Consider the following 20,905-nt stretch of genomic DNA (forward strand, 5'->3'; position numbering starts at 1 on the left):
ACACAGCACAGCTCTTGCTTGTGGTTGTTTAATTGTACCAAGCAGCTCTCTAAATTCCAAATTTGCTACTCTATATCTTGAGTATTAATAAAAAAAATGTTTGTACAAAAGGTCCAGTCAAGCAACTACAATCAGAGAATAGTTAAGCGGTTCCTATAAAATCCTTAATGATTTGCTAATTGTTTGAATAAGATTGTTTAAAGAGGGTATGTTTTGTTTTTGAAAGCTCAGTGGTTAAGAAATTACACTTCTGATCGGAAGGTCTTGAGTCAAGGTCAAATCGTGGCACCACCTGGCTGGGACTTTCACTAAACTCTAAACTGCTCTAAACTGCTCAGTATGTGATTTATTAACCTAACAGAGGATCAGCTACAGAAGCTGAGCCGGTTCATGTTTATTTCACACATTTATTGGTTTGCTCCAGCATTTTTTCCAATACTCAGTTTGGTCTACTAAAATGCATCTGGATCACTACATTAAACTGAACTGAAATGATCTGTGCTATTGAACTCTTGTTTTAAACATTTTGAAGACTATTGCTGTTGATATAGATTGTTGATAGTTGTTGATATAATTTACGTTTCCTTTCTCTGTGTGTAGGCTGTGGGAGAGGAGGAACTCCAGCCTGCATGGCCTACACAATGGGCTCAGGGCCCAAAGCTGGCCCCGCCATTGGCGCTCAGCACTGTATCACAAAGGTGGAACTCTCAGTGTGCTGCTCCAATCTGCTGGACCGAGATGTTGCCTCTAAGTCCGACCCATTCTGCGTGCTATTCCAGGAGGTGGACAGTAACTGGGTGGAGGTACGACAGCTCTGACATGTCCCCATTATTCTTTAAGTTAAGGTTAAGTTTAAATGTCCGAGTATCTGGCATCCCTAATACAGGTGAGATATTTGATTGACAGAACAGGGTAAAGAGAAAAGATGGCAGCAAGAGAAAGCGAAAAACTGATATGACAAAAATAACAGTGGGATAGAATAGAGACTGTAGAACAAATAGAGGATGAGTAGAAGTGGTGATACTTTTGTGAGAGTACTGTAATGTAAGGGTAAACAAAGGGAATAGAGATGTCTAGAAAAAACAGGGAAGTATTGTAGAACATTACAGTAATTCAGTAAGTCTGAGAGAAACATATAGAAAGGAGCAAATGTTTTGGAGGCAACAGTGTGAGATAGAGTGAGTTTGTGTGCTAGTGATTTGTAGTGGACCTCCGCTAACAGTCAATAGTGCAAGCTTGAACATGAAATCAGTGTTTCTAAACTCGCCGTAGCCATGGCAACAACATAGGAAACAAAAGGCTTATGCTTTTTAAGCAGAGATGCAGAGGGAGTGTGGTGGGTAAGAGATAGGGGAAGAAACAAGGGGAGGAATTGAGCTTTAACAAGCATTGTAAAAATGCACTCTTAAATTCTTCTTTTGCCAACGGGTTTGTGAATCAATTAAACATATATTCTCTGTTTGTGTGTCTGTTTGTTCTTGTGAGTTTTATGTGTGTGAATGTATGTGCATAACACGGAAACACTACCTGACACATAGATCGACAAACTACATTTTCACCTCAATTCCATAATGAATGCTGTTCAGCTGTCAAACTTCATTTTCATTCTTTTTAGCAGTTACTACAACAGGAAATCTTTTTTTTATTATTGTGATGGTTGACAAATACATTTTACACTCACACACACACACACACACACACACACACACACACACACACACACACACACACACACACACACATACACACACACACACACACACACACACACACAATCTTCAAAGATATATTCAAAGTGCAAATTCTTAAAATAGTGACCACATAATAAGAGCGAATATTCTTTATAGCAACTGGAAAAGCGGCTTAGTTGTTTTTAGAAGAAATAGAAGCATGTATGTATGTATGTATGTATGTATGTATGTATGTATGTATGTATGTATGTATGTATGTATGTACTGACTCTCTCTCTCTCTCTCTCTCTCTCTATCTCTCTCTCTCTCTCTCTCTCTCTCTCTCTCTCTCTCTCTCTCTCTCTTCTCTCTCTCGATCTCTTTTTCTCTGTCTCACACACACACACACACACACACCACACACACACACACACACACACACACACACACACACACACACACACACACACACATACACACAAGCAAATATGTTTTTCCTCAGAACTGTACACACAGCATCACATCTCAGCCCATATGTTCAGTCCCATCTAGGGGTCTGCTTGGGTGTATACACATATGCATTTGTGTGTGAGCATGTTTGTGTGTTTGCATATTGCCTTGGATTGCTTGTTGGCAAGCATTTGGTCAATAAATAGTTGAACATTTGATCATTTTACTCTTTCTGTATCATTCTCTATCTCTGTCCTCCTCTATTCTCCCTCCCTCCCTTCCTTCCTTCCTTTCTCTCTCTAATCTCTTTCTAACATTTCCTAACTGTTTAATGGCCATAAGCCACGCTATCTTACGTCAGAAACATGTCTCCTCTTTTTTTTGAAAGCATGTTCGACTGCATCACAAAGCCCAAACAGAAAGCAGTCGAGAAAAACCTCTGATCAATAGCAATCATTTTCCCACCAAATACAGGCTGAAGCACAGCTTGTCTTATCTATAAGGATAAGTGCTCCAAATTGCTGATGAAATTGTCTTTAGGAGATGAGCTAAGTAACTCTGTGTATTTGTGTGTGTGTGTGTGTGTGTGTGTGTGTGTGTGTGTGTGTGTGTGTGTGTGTGTGTGTGTGTGTGTGTGTGTGTGTATTTGGGCTGCAGCTGGGTCGAACTGAGACAGCGGTGAACAATCTGAACCCTGTGTTTGGAGTGAAGTTTCAGGTAGACTACCATTTTGAGGAAGTCCAGAAGCTGAAGTTTGCCATGTTTGATGAGGACAAGTGCAGCAGCCAGCTGTATGAGCATGACTTTCTGGGAGAGTTTATCTGCACACTGGGAGTGGTACTGCATCACTGCTTTTTAGTTTGCTATATATTGTACATTTATTGATATTTAAAGCTATTGGCTAAGTGCATGGAGTTAAATATTGCATATCTAGACTTAACAAACAAAATTTTACTTTTAAATAGCCAAGCTTGTAATTAAAATAGGACATACAAAACTATTTCAGTCTATCAGCATCTTGATGGATCATACACAAATAGATGCAGTCATTTCTACACATATGCAATCTTTCCGTGAGCATTAGCTAATGAGCCCATATTGATCTTGCTAACGCTTTTGCAATCACAGTCTCTACCTGATCTTTGACTGATTAAATCCACTGTATGACTTTATCCATCTTCTTTTGACCTTATTTAACTAGCCTATCTTTTACCGCACAGATTGTGTCCAACAAGAAACTACATAGGCCTCTTACCTTGGCCAACGGCAAACCAGCAGGAAAGGGAGCCGTAACGGTAAAACCTCAAGACCTCCTCTAATCACATTCTAAACTCTACCAGTTTATTGCACCAGCAATTTGTAAATTTAACAAGATTTGTGTTTTTATTGGTAGATAACAGCCCAGGAGTTATCAGACAACAGAATAATCACCCTGTCCATGTGCGGCCGAAAGCTGGATAAAAAAGTATGAAAAAGCATGTGTGGAATTTTTTTGTTACAAGGCTTAAACTAAAATAATGTTATTAATTATATTGATGTGTATTTTTCTGTTGTATTCCAGGATTTCTTTGGTAAATCAGACCCTTATCTGGAGTTCCACAAACAAGGAGAGGATGGAAAATGGATGCTAGTTCACAGAACAGAGGTAATAAACAGAACAGTACATAACCAATTCTCTAGTTATTTCTTTATTAATGAATGAATGATTAAACAAATTAATAAATGAATCACCACAATTAGCCCTATGAAATTAGTTAGAAATTAATAAAAAATTTGTTTCATCTCTTAAACAAATTAGGTTTTCACATAGACAGAGCTCTTATATTGGCCTGTAAGTTAATGTATAGGCAAATACATTGACAACAATATACAAAGGGAATAAAAGACATTTTGATTCAGAAAAATATGAATTACATTTACAGTAAAACCCCGTTGTATGAGCATAATTCGTCCTTGAAAATTGCTCAAAGGTCCATTTGCTTGTACGTTCGAACTGATTTTCCCCATAAGAATGAATGTAAAAGTGATTTAATCCGTTCCGAAGATCTCATTCGATCGCTTATTTCTGCACTTAAAAACTATTTGTAGCTTATTTTAACAAACAAATACACCGCAAATTACCGTAACGTAAACATAATTTAACACTTACCCATGTGGTAGTGGTTGATTGTGAGTGTGAGACACGCACCACGCTCGTAACCTCCTCGGTTTCCATGGTCATTCTATTTACTTTCGTTTTCACAGCACCATCACTGATTTTCTTGGGAGACATTTTTCAAGTTACTCTATATATAATGACTGTTAATGATCTTATAGTTTAGCCATAAAGCAGAGGTGGGAAGTAACAAAGTACAAATAATTTATTACAGTACTTAAGTCGATTTTTCTGATACAGTAAAACTCTATTGTACGAGCAACTAATAGTACGAGCAAACGAAGATACGAGCGACCTTGCTTGCAAAATTTTACCCTATTTTGCAAGTAAATTTCGAAAGCACGAGCAAACCCACGCTGCCGGTTGCCCGCTTTCGGCCGAGAGTAGCGTCATTTGCTTAGTTCATCTCGTGTCGCTTGGTCGCTCTTGTTGTTCAGTGCAGCAAAAGCTTAACTTTTTTTAGTGTTATATTTTTTTTTTTCACTAGAAATCTTGAAAAATGTCTCAAGAAAATCAGTGATGGTGCTGGGAAAAAGAAAGTAAATAGAATTACCATTGAAACCAAGAAAGAAATAGTCGAAAAGTACGAGCGTGGTGTACGTCTCACACTCGCAATCAACCACTACCACATGAGTAAGTGTAAAATTATGTTTACCGTATGGTAATTTGCGGTGTATTTGGTTTTTAAAATAGGCTAAAAATACTTTTAAGTGCAGAAATAAACGATCGAATGAGGTCTCAGAATGGATTACATCATTTTACATTAATTCTCATAAGGAGAATTAGTTCGAACGTATGAGCAAATCGACCTCGTATGAGCAATTTTCACGAACAAATTATGCTCGTCCAATGGGGTTTTACTGTATCAGTACTTTACTTCACTATTCACTACTTCAACTTTTTACCTTTACTCATCACATTTTTACACAAATATCTGTACTTTCTACTTCTTACATTTTCAAACCAGGCTTGTCTATTTAGTTTTAATCTATTTGGTGACATGGTCAATATTTTGTCTTCTCATTGCGTGCCGTTTTCAGCCCATCATCCTATTTCTTGTCATTGCACTGCTTTTTTAACCTACCATTGGTGTATCATTTCCTGGATATCACACACCACAGATGTAGGCTAGCCTATGAAGCTAACAACAAGCAAGGAAGAAGGCATCAAGAAATATGTCTAATGTGGATGACAAAGAGGGAGTCAGTGATGTAAACATGACTGAGTACAGAGACATTCCTGATCACCAGATCATCTTCTTTGCTCTGCTTGTGTTCTACAGTGCATCTGGAAAGTATTCACAGTGCTTTACTTTTTCCACATTTTGTTATGTTACAGCCTTATTCCAAAATGGATAAAATTCATTATTTTTCTCAACATTCTACAAACAATAACAGATAATAACAGCATGAAAGAAGTGTATTTGAAATCTTTGTACATTTATTAAAAAATAACAAAAACGAAAAAGAAATCTCATGTACATAAATATTAACAGTATTCTGGCTGGGCCACTCAACGACATTCACAGAGTCATCCCGCAGCTACTTTTTTGTTATGTTTGCTGTGTGCTTACAGTCAATGTCCTATTGGAAGATGAACTGTTGTCCCAGTCTGAGGTCCAGAGCACTCTGGAGCAGGTTTTCTTTAAGGATGTCTCTGTACATTGCTACATTCATCTTTCCCTCAATCCTGACTAGTCTCCCAGTTCCTGCCACTGAAAAACATTCCCATAGCATGATGCTGCCACCACCATGCTTCACTGTAGGAATGGTATTGGCCAGGTGATGAGCGGTGCCTGGTTTCCTCCAGACATCCTTCAGGCCAAAGAGTTCAATCATGGAGAGTCCTCCATGTGCCTTTTGGCAAACACCAGGCGGGCTCTCATGTGCCTTTCACTGAGGAGTGGTTCTAGTCTGGCCACTGATTCGTGGAGTTCTGCAGAGATGGTTGTTCTTCTGGAAGGTTCCCCTCTCTCCACAGAGAAATGCTGGAGCTCTTCCAGAGTGACCATCAAGTCCTTGGTCACATCCCTGTCTGAGGCCCTTCTCCGCTGATCGCTCATCTCAAGGATGTTCAGTGGAAACAGGATGCACTTATGTACATGTGATTTTTTTCATTTATATTTTTTTTATAAATTTGCAAAGATTTTAAATAAATTTCTTTCACATTGTCATTATTGTTTGTAGAATTTTGAAGATAATAATAAATTGAATTCATTTAGGAATAAGGCTGTAACATAAAAATTGTGAAAAAAAAAAAAAAAAAAGTGAAGTGCTGTGAATACTTTCCAGATGCACTGTATAAGGCGGTTGTTTGGTCTGGATACTTTCATTATGTAACAACATTTTCAGTTACCGTTCAGTTTCGTGACAGTAAAACAAGAAGTAGTAAAAAAGTAGGTTACTTTTTACTTAAGTACATGTTAAAGCCCAAACTTCTTTACTTTTTCTTGATTAAAAAAGACGTGTCACTACTTCAGCTTTTACCGGCATCTTTAACAAACATGAGTATCTGTACGTCTACTTGGGTGAAGGATGTGTACTTTTGTAATCTCTACCATAAAGTAATATTTGTGTATCTGCTCTGTGGTAGGTGATCAAGAACACTCTGGATCCTGTATGGAAGCCGTTCACTGTGCCACTGATTTCTCTTTGCAATGGGGATGTGGATCGAAACATCAAGGTAGGTCTTCTCTTAGACACTCTGGTAGAACTTGCCAATCATAAAAAAATCAGAAGTATATTTTTTTGCTATTGGCATGCCAAATCCAAAACATTCCTTCCCCTAAAATGTTTACTTTCTTCCTATTTGTTACTAAAAATAGTAACAAATGTCCTACTCTTAGCTGCTCCAAATTTTTTAACAGGCTACCGCACAAGCTGCATTTAAAGATCTAAATCTAACTATTTAACATTATATTATTATATTAAACAAAATAACATTATCATTTGCCACTAGATACTGTATCTCAAGTCCATTTGCTAGACATGTATATTGCAGACATGTTGCTAGACCCAGTGAAATACTGAACTGCTTCGTTATGGTCACGGCAAATAAAAATAAAAAATCAATCATATCCGAACCCTCCTTTATTAATGCCCACTGGCTAAGACATTCTGTAATACATAACAGATTCACCAGTGCACAGGTCTACAATAACTGCCATCACATCCAAAATGTATGCTACCTTCCAGAAAAGTGTCATCATTTATTGACATTTATCTGTAGACTCTAAAAATTTTACCTGAGATATTATGGCCATGTTTATATTTATATTAAAATTCCAGTTTTTAAGGAAATTCTTATCGAATTAACACTAATTAGATTTATTGGTCAGTAAAATGTGTATGTCTATAGCATGTCATATTGTTCTAATAGCATCACTGCACACAGTACCATGTCAGGTGTTTAAGGATATTAAGTTGGGTGGATGCAGTAACAAACCAATGTTACCTGTCAAATAGGAAAAGTTTTAGATCAGGAGAAACCCATCACAATAAAAAAGTCCTACTGATTAGGTTTTTTTGTTTTAAAACATTTTAAGTTGAAGATACAAAAGTCTAAGTATTCCAGTGTTGAGAACATTAGTGTTTTGCTCTAAGGAAATGTTTTTTTAATCAGGTGATATGCTATGACTACGATAATGATGGAGGCCACGACTTTATTGGAGAATTTCTGACCACAGTCACAAAGATGAGTGAAGCACTTAACGCTTTAGAGGTAAGATGGGCTTAAATCATCTTTCCTTAAGTTATGTAATCTATATTATCTATCTTTCTAAAACCTTTTTTACTCTCCTGGAACTAAAACTTTACAAATTAAAGGTGTTAGCTAGCACATTTAAAGGTCATAAAATATTACATTTAATTTAAGATTTAATGTTTTTAGTGATGTTTTAGGCCATGCGATATTCTGATTGTTTTTGTTTGTTTTATAAAATCACATGATATGTAACACTGTGTCCCATTAGCCACATCAATTCAATTCAATTTCAATGGCAATTGTCTTAAAGCAGTTTTACAGAGATAAGAGATTATAAAGTTGTATTTTAGAATGTCTAAGTTTAGTGCCTATAAGTTTGTTCCTTATATTTCTTTATTTATCCTTAATGCACAAGCCAGTAGTGGTTGTGGCAAGGGAAAACTCCCTGAGATGGCATGAGGAAGAAACCTTGAGAGAACCCAGACTCAAAAGGGAACCCATTTCCCTTTTATGATATGTAGTCAAATACAGAACTGTTCATGCAAACATAAATCAGTAATGTAAAGCAGGCTATTATTACCTCCTGTTATGCTACAATCGTCTTTAAATTGTAGGCACAATTTAAGCTAACGGGGTAATATTCAGTATAGAATTTAACACTTTATTTGTACTTTATTTAATCAAAATATTGTTGAAAACAAGAGAGTAAGTTGAATTGCTTTTAGTTAAAAAAACAACAACACTATTCATTGCCATTGATCTGTCTCTTATGCATATAAAATCCTTTTATATTCATCCTTAAGGAAAATATGTTTTGCCAAAAACGTGTAGCTGCTATAATTGTTATAAAAATGCACAAGTCGGTACAAATAGCATTAAGTACAATAAGGACCAGTTATGAGCATTCAGCCCATTGCACATTGTGAAGGGTGGGGGAGGTGTCCCTTCTAAAAAAAAACAAGCTGTTTGTTAAATGTCACTGAAAGTAAATCATGTGCTGTGGTCAAATAATAACCTTTTGAGCATGGAACCCCTCTGCATGTGGTAAGAAATGTTTGTTGCATGCAAAAAAAAAGCACCTGTAACACACTTTATGACTCAGTAAAGCTTTAGAGCTAGTTTGTGTCTAGTGGTCTGCTGGCTGTGAAAGAACGACATCATTAGTTCAACTGAAAACCGATGATGTAGAAAAACTTAGGTAGGCATCCAGATGTGCAAAACCAAAAACATCAACAAATAGGAACATTTAAATGTTCTGTGTGGACAAAGATTGAAGGTTGTAAAATGACTCTACATGATAATATAATATGATAAAGATTGTAAAAAACAAACAAAAATGTATATATATATATATATATATATATATATATATATATATATATATACACAGTGCCTTGCGAAAGTATTCGGCCCCCTTTGAACTTTGCAACCTTTTGCCACATTTCAACAAGTGGGACACAATCATGAAGTGGAACGAAATTTCAAACTTTTTTAACAAATAAAAAAGTGAAAAATTGGGCGTGCAAAATTATTCAGCCCCTTTACTTTCAGTGCAGCAAACTCTCTCCAGAAGTTCAGTGAGGATCTCTGAATGATCCAATGTTGACCTAAATGACTAATGATGATAAATAGAATCCACCTGTGTGTAATCAAGTCTCCGAATAAATGCACCTGCACTGTGATAGTCTCAGAGGTCCGTTTAGAGCGCAGAGAGCATCATGAAGAACAAGGAACACACCAGGCAGGTCCGAGATACTGTTGTGGAGAAGTTTAAAGCCGGATTTGGATACAAAAAGATTTCCCAAGCTTTAAACATCCCAAGGAGCACTGTGCAAGCGATAATATTGAAATTGAAGGAGTATCAGACCACTGCAAATCTACCAAGACCTGGCCGTCCCTCTAAACTTTCAGCTTATACAAGGAGAAGACTGATCAGAGATGCAGCCAAGAGGCCCATGATCACTCTGGATGAACTGCAGAGATCTACAGCTGAGGTGGGAGACTCTGTCCATAGGACAACAATCAGTCGTATACTGCACAAATCTGGCCTTTATGGAAGAGTGGCAAGAAGCAAGCCATTTCTTAAAGATATCCATAAAAAGTTTAAAGTTTGCCACAAGCCACCTGGGAGACACACCAAACATGTGGAAGAAGGTGCTCTGGTCAGATGAAACCAAAATCGAACTTTTTGGCAACAATGCAAAATGTTATGTTTGGTGTAAAGGCAACACAGCTCATCACCCTGAACACACCATCCCCACTGTCAAACATGGTGGTGGCAGCATCATGGTTTGGGCCTGCTTTTCTTCAGCAGGGACAGGGAAGATGGTTAAAATTGATGGGAAGATGGATGGAGCCAAATACAGGACCATTCTGGAAGAAAACCTGATGGAGTCTGCAAAAGACCTGAGACTGGGACGGAGATTTGTCTTCCAACAAGACAATGATCCAAAACATAAAGCAAAATCTACAATGGAATGGTTCACAAATAAACATATCCAGGTGTTAGAATGGCCAAGTCAAAGTCCAGACCTGAATCCAATCGAGAATCTGTGGAAAGAACTGAAAACTGCTGTTCACAAATGCTCTCCATCCAACCTCACTGAGCTCGAGCTGTTTTGCAAGGAGGAATGGGCAAATATTTCAGTCTCTCGATGTGCAAAACTGATAGAGACATACCCCAAGCGACTTATAGCTGTAATCGCAGCAAAAGGTGGCGCTACAAAGTATTAACTTAAAGGGGCTGAATAATTTTGCACGCCCAATTTTTCAGTTTTTTATTTGTTGAAAAAGTTTGAAATATCCAATAAAATTCGTTCCACTTCATGATTGTGTCCCACTTGTTGTTAAATATTCACAAACAATTACAGTTTTATATCTTTATGTTTGAAGCCTGAAATGTGGCAAAAGTTCGCAAAGTTCAAGGGGGCCGAATACTTTTGCAAGGCACTGTATATATACACACTGGCGATCAAAATTAGAGAACAATTTATAAACAATTGAACAATTCTGAAATAATGTCCTCATTACTGCTCAACAGTTGAAGGAGTTTTTGTCCTGTCTATACCATGCCACCAGAACACATTTTCCACAAAATAACTAAGGCATTTCCAAAGAAAACATTATTTTGCAGAAAACACACTGATCAAAATTTGAGAACAACAATGACTGTAGCATGGAAAAAGATTACAACAAAATTTTCTGAAGGTTACAACAGTAAAAGTAACAGTACAACAGCAATTAGTAGGAAGTGTACAGGCCTCTGCTCTGAATGACTTCAGCTCATCTGCGGCCACAGGACAGCACTAGTCTCTCACACTGCTCTGGTGTGATTTTGGTCCAATCTTCTTCCAGTCTACTCCACAGTTCGGCAACTGTAATGGGTTTCTTGGCCATAACTTTGTCGCCAAGGATTTTCCAGAGGTTATCTATTGGGTTGAGATCAGGACTCTGGGCAGGCCATGTCATTATTTCATAGATATATGAAATATATCTATGATGTGTGACATGGAGCGTTGTCCTGCATGAACACTGCGGGCTGATTGAGTGATGAAAGCAGGGAAGGAACCATATGTTGTTGAAGAAGGTTCTAATAAACATTTGCATTCACTCTACCATGTAGCTGTATAAGAGGCCCAACTCCTGCTGCAGAAAACATGCCCCAAACCATGACACTTCCTCCTTCACTTTTCACTGACTTCTTTACACACTTTGGGTTCAGTCTTTCTCCAGTTTGTCGCCAAACATAATGTTTCCCATCGGACCCAAATAAATTAAACTTGCTTTCATCACTGAAGTGAACTTTGGAAAAGTTCTCCTCTGTCCACACAACCTGCTCTTTAGCAAAGCTTAGTCTAGCCTTTTGATTCTTTCTGCTAATGAGAGGTTTGGTCACTGCAGAGTGGGCTTTCAGTCCAAATGCTCTTAAACGTCGAGACACTGTATGACGAGACAGATCCTTACCCTGTGCAGCGCTGAACTGGTGAGCAATTCCAGCTGCAGTGTAAAAACGATTGCCCATTGAGATCCTCCGCAGTATCCTGTCCTCTCTTGTATTTGTCTTCCGTGGACGACCAGCCTTCTTGGCGGACTTCAATGAGTTTGTGATGTTGTAAAGATTCAATATTCTTGAAATCACAGATTTGGAATGACCAACTTGTCTTGCTATGGCTGATAGGGTCATCCCTTTGGCCTTCATCTGGACAACCTGCTGCCGGAGGCTTTCAGTCACTTTAGAACGGCCCACCATCTTGCAGAGTCAGTGAAACTGGAAGTTAGGCTGCCAGTTAAATAGGGGGTTGACAGATAATCAAGGAAATTAGCACCAGGTACCAGATTAACACCAATAACTGGGAGGTATCTGAAAGTGTTCTCCAATTTTGATCCGTGTGTTTTCTGGAAAATAATGTTTTCTTTGGAAAAAAAGTTATTTTGTGGAAAATGTGTTCTGGTAGCATGGTATAGACAGGACAAAAACTCCTTCAAGTGAAGATGACATTATTTTAGAATTATTCAATTGTTTATAAATTGTTCTCTAATTTTGATCGCCAGTGTATATACACACACACACACACACATTTTATATATTAGAGAGAGAGAGAGAGAGAGAGAGAGAGCTGTTTCTATCAAGGGAAATGTCAAGTCAATCAAGTTTATTTCTACAGTCAGACCCTGACCTACAACCACTCGACTTACAATGTTTCGAAGATACATTAATAATAAGATTAAGATAAGATTTACAGTGTCTCTTTATGTCTGCTTTGAAACGCATCATAGTTTAGTCATTCTTCTCGACTTACGACCTGATGGACTTACGAACGTTTTTTCGGTCCCTATCTACGCTGAAAGTTGGAGTCTACCTGTATAAAGTTTTTTACAATGGACATAGTCTCAATGCAGCTTTACATAATTTAAGAAAAACGGTAAATGATGTGAATTTTTCAATGATGAGCAAGCCTGGGGCGACTGAAATGTAAATCTTATGTCAATACAATAATCTAAGATGGTTTAAAAATAACAGTTGATCATTCTCTGTATGTTAATCTGTTTAAATTGATGACTTTTTGGCTTTGTTGTTATCTATCTTAAATCTTTCTTTTTTTTTCTTTCTAAGCATTGTAGCTTGTTTATTCCTTTTTAGTGTGTTAAAATTTATTATATCTTAACTGTATTTTAATAGTTTGGGCTTAAATATTTTTTATAGCATTTAAAAGGCCCCTGAATGTATTGGCATATATTTGACTTGCCTGCAGTATTTGACTAACAATTCATTTCCCTCACACTGAAGTTATTACTTTCATAATGCACATGCACAGAGAAGGAAATATAATTTCTCTTGGGTTTGTTGAACTCATTCCTCTGCAAGTTGTTGGAACGGTGTCTGTGCTTCATTATCTGGCATAATGAAGCTGAAAAAAAAAGAGAATGAGCAGAGATGCACTCAAAAGTGGAGGGTGTGACAGACTAAGTAGGAGAGATAGGAAAGAATGAGAGCAGAAATTAGAATAAGGAGAGAGAGAGAGAGAGAGAGAGAGAGAGAGAGAGAGAGAGAGAGAGCGAGAGCGAGAGAGAGAGTGTAACAGCTCTTTTTTTTTTTTTTTTGATAAAATCGCTCTTGTTTATCTACTGCTGTTTGCAAGAACAAGCATGGTGTGGTGCATATCACATCTGAGAGTGTGTGTTCTTACAGGAAGCAACAGTAGGCAGAACCCACAACCATAGCTTGACCTTTCCCTGCTAGCAGGCTATTGTAGCCTTTTTTTAGGGTTCACATATTTCTGAAATGGATCTTGGCTTCTGTTATATTAACTCTAGGCGCTGGAATATTTCACACAATTATGGCTTTTTCTATTTTAAGACGTAAAACTGAAAACAACTTTTCTGTGTACACCACCCTTTTAATATTTTTGTCCTGTCACCATTTTCCACATTCTATTATTATTAGAATTATAGCTCAGCCACACTTTATGCTCAAATGGAATTGGTCAGGTGATTAATTTTCTATAACAGCATGGCTGTGACAATAAGGCTAGCTGAAAAGATTGCATTAATTTATTATCTGTATGGCAGGCATGCCAAAAAAATATTGTAGTGACTCATTATCGTAGCAACCATTTCAGCTGTTAGTGAAGTCGTATGGTAAAATTATCGCAAATCCAAATTTGTAAGAAGAGAAGTTTTCAGTGTGCATTCTTTGTAGCATCCAGAGATAAAGCTATAACTTTCAGTTTTGCATTGTCAAACTTTGCCACTCAAGAATTCTCATAGAGACTCATTACTCACACAAATGTAGCCCAAAGACAAAGGTTAGCACAAGCCTCCTGAAGCCTCATACTTAATGACACAGGCTTTATCTACACTAAACTGTGTAGATAAAGCCTGTGAAATGTGTCAGGGTTTGCTTTTGTGAGTATTCATCACATGCATCACTGCTGCAGGTGGAGTTTGAATGCGTCAATCCGAAGAAACAGAAGAAGAAAAAGAACTACAAGAACTCTGGAATTATTATTTTGAAGTCCTGCAAGGTAATGAAGAATACTTACTTCCATGTTACAGTTCAGTAGCTTCAGAATTTGACAATGAACTTCAAATAGTTTTTCAAACTACTTTTACTTTAAAAGTATTCTTATTTCATTTATTTATTTTTATTACCCTAGTTATAATTAAATGTTTGTAGTACTGTAGGCAGAGATTAATGTAATGGCTTAAAATCCCCTGTAAACAACACCTAGTGTTAATATAAGCACAAGGCTTGTATATTTTACTCCTAAAATATAATTCTTGAGTGGAATTCCCATGAGCTCTGCCAAGTGGTAAAATGACTCAATTAATTGCAGTAATTAGCTGTTTAACTTGCATGATCTTGACACATATGCACACTTACAAGGGGCTACATGATGACAATGTATCAGTTTGCTCTTGTGTTGTTATACCTGCAAGGATGTGTCAAAGAGAAGTGTATCACTGACTGTGTGTTTGCGTGATGCTCTTCAGATTACGAGGGATTACTCATTCTTGGATTACATCCTGGGAGGCTGTCAACTTATGTTCACTGTGAGTTTGCCCTAGTTTCCTGTTTAGTAAAGTGTAATATCAACATCTTCTCTGTCACTTTACATTGAGATGTCACACAATCCAGTGCAATCTAGTAGTGCTGGTTTTAATCTGCTGCATTGCATGTATGTTTAAACCTTTTAAACCTGCTCTTCCCTTTTATAGTATACATACTGACTTCATACTAATACTGTGTCAGAAATAAGTAGCCTACTGAGAACCAACAGGAGCATCATGGAACATTTTATTTAGCTCTGTTTATTTTGGTTGTCGTTGTGTTGTCAGCAATGAACTTCCTCATACTGAGTTTATGTTTAAGATTTTATGCCATTTTATTAGTATCTTTAATAATGGTGTACAAAAAAACATAATGTAAATAAAATCTAATAAAAAAGTGAAAAGAAATTACGAAAAAATAAACAGACTAATAAATACATACATACATACATACATACATACATACATACATACATACATACATACATACATACATACATACATACATACACACATACATACACACATACATACAGAGAGAAAAGGTATGTGATAATGCTTTTGCACTGCAGGACAGTGGGCACTCAGCCGGCAACATCCAGTTGGACAGTAATTCTTAACCTTTCTTCCAATAAGAAAGTATCAAGGTAGGGAGATGAAGGAATGAGGGAAAGAAGAAAAGAAGGTATTCAGGACAGGTTGTCTTGCCAGGAGAGGCAGAAAAGCCACTAGGTCAATTAAATAGGTTGGTAGTGATGGGACTTTGGTTAGCATACCAAACAACCCAGTTATGGGTAAAGGGAATATATTTTCAGAGGATAGACATCCAGAACAGGGACAGTGCAGAACAGTACCAAAACACACGCACCACAATTGATGAGGGAGTACACATGTACAATACCTTTTTACTTTTTCATTATCTGTTTTGGTTAATAATGCAATCACACTGATCTTTGCTTTAGTTAAAGTTTCCGAGCTAAGATCTGGAACAACTTCAAATGCTGTAATATATAGGAGGAATTGAATGCTTAATACTAGATTTCTAAGGCTATGACCACATTGGTGCATAATACATCACTGTATTACTTTATTTCATGTTATGTGTTCATGGAGACCATGTTTACCTCCAAAAAATGGTTTCAATATTTTTTTTTTAATGCTTCTGATGCAATTTTCATCTCGGCGCTTTGATTGGTGCATGGTGGAGGCTGATGCTCCTCTGACTTCTTTCTTCACATTGTCTAAATGAAGAGTCTCCTCTCATGGTCCTTTATGTAACTCAAGTCAAATGACACAGAAAGTGAGTGAAAGGCATGGGTTGCTATAGTGACACTGAAAGAGCACTGACAGGAGAGAGATTCAGAGGGCTGAAGGAAGGTCTGAGGAAAGCTGTTCTAATGTACCTTCATCATGTGTACCCATTAAAAGCTCAATTATGAGCATTTTTGAATGTACTTCCAAGGCTATGCAGGCCAGGTTTTTGTTGCTTTATTACATGCTCTTTTAGAAAAGGAAATGGTTAAGGTGTAGAAGAACAAGTAATGTGTATGCTTCTTCTTTGTTTCCTCCTTTTATAAGACAGGGATAAGCACAAAAATATTACATCTCAGTTCTTAAATCCCTTTTGCTGACATTTTCTAATCTAATCTATTGTCCGGGGTAGTGTGTGAGTGTGTGAGTGTGAGTGTGTGAGTGTGTGTGTGTGTGTGTGTGTGTGTGTGTGTGTGTGTGTGTGTGTGTGTGTGTGTGTGTGTGTTGGGTGGGGGGGTATTAAAGGGTAGGGCAAAATGAAAAGGAAGAATCAATAAAGGAACAATGAAAGGAAGGAAGTAAAGGGTGAATAAGGAAAGGGTAAGGGTAATGGAAGGGATGAAAACAAGGAAGAAAGGGAAAAGTAACAAGCTTGCTTTCTAACAATTTTCTTTCCAGCTTAAGACTGGTTGTATTCTTAGTCTGTGTCCCTTATGAACCAGCATCTGAATGTATTTATTGATGGAGACATCAAAGCACTTTGTAAGTCGCTCAGGATAAGGGCAGCTGCCAAAAAGGTGGCTGAAATGAAAACAGACAAATATTTCACTGTGCCATGATGTGCTGTTAGTCTTCTGCTGGATAAAATGGAGGCGTTTAGCAGGGATATTAGGTCTCCAAATGTGCAAACATATTCTGGTTGCATTAACAATACAAGAGTTCACTAAGCTTGGCATGTGAGCTGTTAACCAGCACATCAGCACTTTCAGCAGCACTGGAAGAGGAAAGGTCACAGGTTCAGCAGTAGCCAAGCAGACCGTGGGAGCAGAAACAGAACATCTACTTGCGTGGGCATTTGAAGCAGTAAAGGTGATGGGAAAAAATATTATCAATGCATGATAGACTGCACAGCAATGGTCTGTAGAGAAGTGCATCAAATGAATAGAAAACCAGATACATATTTTTATGAGGTTATATTTATTACCAAAAAAATGATTTCCACAGAATTGGTAATAAACAAGCATTGTGTAATGATGTAATGTGAAAACTGAATGAGGCTCAGACATAGTAAGGTGGTGATGTTTAGAACAAATATCATTTGTCTTTTGGAACAATATCTGTCCAGAGAATAAATGCTGGTCTGTGTGGTGTAGACTTTGTAAATGACTGTAAAAAAAAAAAAGGTTCACTCTTTTTATTAAGAGGTTCTGTATTTAGAGATTCAAATTGTTTTTTAAAAAGGTTCACATGTAATGTACTTACTGTTCTATTTTTTAAATACATTTTTAGTATTAATAGGATAGATTGATTTGAAACTGAAAGGCTAATTATCATTATCATTATATACAAGTACCTGGTAAAAGAAAAGTTCTTTGTGCAACACAATGAAAGTCTTAATCCAGACCATTGAATAGAATTCAGAGTTTTTACAGTGCAACTAAAATCAACTATTCCTAAACTTTCACTTATTGTCATAATAGTTAGATTATATGTTAATGTTTTGCATAAAAAAACATGTTTCATACACTGACAGAAAGATGAGAGTATTATTTTACAACCCGTAATGTCACTGCTGTTTTGCTTGCATTCGGAGGACCAACTATGGACACAAAACATGAAATGGCACCCTCATTGTGTCACTCTCTATTACTATCTTTTCCTATGTATGTTTCTCACACCCTGTCTATCTCCCTGTCTGTGGCAGAACATTACCATCTAACTTGGTAATTAGGAGAGTATTTCTTTATTTATCACAATAGATTAATATTTATAAAATGGATGCGCTTTGTAATTTTAGATATCTTAGGTCTAAATTCCATTATATATATATATATATATATATATATATATATATATATATATATATATATATATATATATATATATATATATATATATATTGTTAATTGTTAATAAAATTAATCATTATTAAAAAAAAATTATAGTTATCTATCCTTAACTGATGGAAAGTTAACATTTGAAATGGAAAATACTAAAATGTTAAACACAGTATAACATTACTATACAAATAAAGAGATAAATAAAAGGCAGAGCTTGTGATTATATGCCCTAGTATAAAAAAGCAACATCGCATTAAAAGGCTTAGCGAAGTCAAAATCTACTCTCTCTCTCTCTCTCTCTCTCTCTCTCTCTCTCTCTCTCTCTCTCTCTCTCTCTCTATCTATCTATCTATCTATCTATCTATCTATCTATCTATCTATCTATCTATCTATCTATCTATCTATCTATCTATTTCTCTCCATCCACTTGTCTTTGTCTCATCATCTCTTTGTTCCTGTTTCATCTTTCCTCTCCTCTCCTCCTCCTCTCTCTTTTCACCTGACAGGCTAGAAGTAGAGCTACTAGTAGATTCTGATGTTGGTACAGTAAGTAGGTGTGTAGTGTGGATCGTGACGGCTCGGGTTTGCAATCGCCTTACAGTGGGTTGATAAACACTGCCTTAGGACAGAGTTGTCAGAGCTCAACTTGAGCGGCACTCACTTCTAAACCTTCTTTTAACATAGACAACACCTCCTGTTGCTGAGAGCGTTTGATCCAGCTTCAAGTGAAGGAGGCTTACAGAGCATTGCTGTGTCTGTGTGAGGGAGTGAAGTCATCCAGCCCAGTCAGGCTGATAATGCATTGTTGCCTAATGTGTGTCTAACACAATAGTAATAATTGTAATACAGCATCCAAGCTTCAAGTGTGCTTATAATGCACTGCATTTTGCAAATATGTTCATAATAACTTGCTTGATTATGGCTAATTTGAGATATTTAATAAATATTTGTAACCATGTGTGTGTACCACTAGGTTGGCATTGACTTCACAGCTTCTAATGGGAACCCCAGGGAGCCGTCCTCACTACACTACATCAACCCAATGGGCAGCAACGAGTATCTCTCTGCCATCTGGGCCGTGGGACAGATCATACAGGACTATGACTCGTAAGCGTCTGTGCTACACAAAGTCATTTTGTTCATTCCAAGAAGTGTTTCACTGAGTTTCCAATTGTTCAGTAGTTAGAGACTGTTGGTGTTGGCAGACATATGGTGACTGTTTTCTTTCCACAGAGACAAAATGTTTCCTGCACTCGGATTTGGTGCTCAACTCCCGCCTGACTGGAAGGTGAGAAAGTGTCTGTGTGTTTGTGTGTGTGTGTGTGTGTGTGTATGTGCATGTGTGGGTAATGTTTTCTTTACTCGTGCGATAGTGAATTCCTGTGTTTTGGTGTTGGCACCAGATTAAAGATAAAATTAGTAAGTGAGGTAAAATAGAATGGCAGGCGGGAATTGGGGAAGCTTGAATTGAATTCTGAAATGGCAGAGATGAACAAAATGTGTAATACATGCATATCCCTGTGATTATGCAACTGTCATCCCATCTGGGTTGCCATGGCACTGGAGTGATGAAAAAGACAAGTGAGAGAGGAAAGTGAAGAGCAAAATAGAGGCATGTGTTGTGTGTGTGTGCGTATTGTGTGTGTGTGTGTGTGTGTGTGTGTGTGTGTGTGTGTGTGTGTTAATGACAGAAATATACACACTAAGTTCATTTCATAATATAAGTGGGAAAAATTTTTTTAAAATGTTGGAAGCAATCTGGTAGAACTGGAGTGGAGTAATTATTTCTCATCCAAATCATTATACACTGGATAACAAGGGCTCTTAAAGTGTTTACGCTGCTATAAAAGTGTTGGCCTTTAATAATCTACTAATAATGTACTTATATTACAGGTGTCCCATGAATTTGCTATCAACTTTGACCCTACCAATCCATTCTGCACAGGTGAGACAATACTACACTGTATACTGTCTTTTTTATATATCTAACAATAGAATTAGTGGATTGGTAATATTGTAATTGTGCTTATGTAGGTTTTATATGCTCTAATTGCTAACGTTTGATATGTGCAGGTGTTGAAGGCATCGTTCAGGCGTATTCCACCTGTTTACCTCACATTCGCTTTTATGGGCCAACTAACTTTGCTCCCATAATCAACCATGTGGCACGTTTCGCCTCACAGGCCCTGCAACAGGACACAGCAGCGGTGAGAGCAGAATTCTTCAACATTCTTAAAGAACAAGCTACATGCTACACAAATAATTTTATACTATTTTTGTATAATTTAGTATTACAATTACAATTTTGGTACATTATCTTTCAGCTTAAAAATGAAATAGGTTTATTTTATTGCACTGGCAGTTTAATCATTAATAGGGGCACCAAAAATGTATGGTAACTCCTTCAGCACTCTAATAATATGACAAAAGAAGCGTCGAGTGTAAATATTTAAACCTTCTCCAATAGTTAAAAAAACAAATTACTTTTATGGAATCCTATTACGTTTCATGTCTTGGCTTCCGAATTCCTGCCTTTTTAAGAGCTCCAGCAGAAACTGCAATGGATC

General features: G+C 37.1%; 1 protein-coding gene across 1 annotated transcript in view; it reads left to right on the forward strand.

The window, feature by feature from the left end:
* The window catches only part of cpne2 (copine II), a 47,938-nt gene that overhangs the window by 9,443 nt on the left and 17,590 nt on the right, over positions 1-20,905 (forward strand). Inside the window, exons 2-14 of the mRNA XM_083552090.1 lie at positions 601-803; positions 2,778-2,957; positions 3,341-3,415; positions 3,514-3,585; positions 3,682-3,765; positions 6,868-6,957; positions 7,897-7,995; positions 14,415-14,501; positions 14,971-15,030; positions 19,312-19,445; positions 19,572-19,626; positions 20,232-20,283; positions 20,412-20,545. Of these exons, the coding sequence (XP_083408216.1) occupies positions 630-803; positions 2,778-2,957; positions 3,341-3,415; positions 3,514-3,585; positions 3,682-3,765; positions 6,868-6,957; positions 7,897-7,995; positions 14,415-14,501; positions 14,971-15,030; positions 19,312-19,445; positions 19,572-19,626; positions 20,232-20,283; positions 20,412-20,545 (1,296 nt within the window). The 5' untranslated portion in view covers positions 601-629. The remainder of the gene's footprint in view (positions 1-600; positions 804-2,777; positions 2,958-3,340; positions 3,416-3,513; positions 3,586-3,681; positions 3,766-6,867; positions 6,958-7,896; positions 7,996-14,414; positions 14,502-14,970; positions 15,031-19,311; positions 19,446-19,571; positions 19,627-20,231; positions 20,284-20,411; positions 20,546-20,905) is intronic.

Source organism: Silurus aristotelis (assembly GCF_946808225.1).
Source record: "Silurus aristotelis genome assembly, chromosome: 10".
In the NCBI taxonomy this organism is placed as follows: Eukaryota; Metazoa; Chordata; class Actinopteri; order Siluriformes; family Siluridae; genus Silurus; species Silurus aristotelis.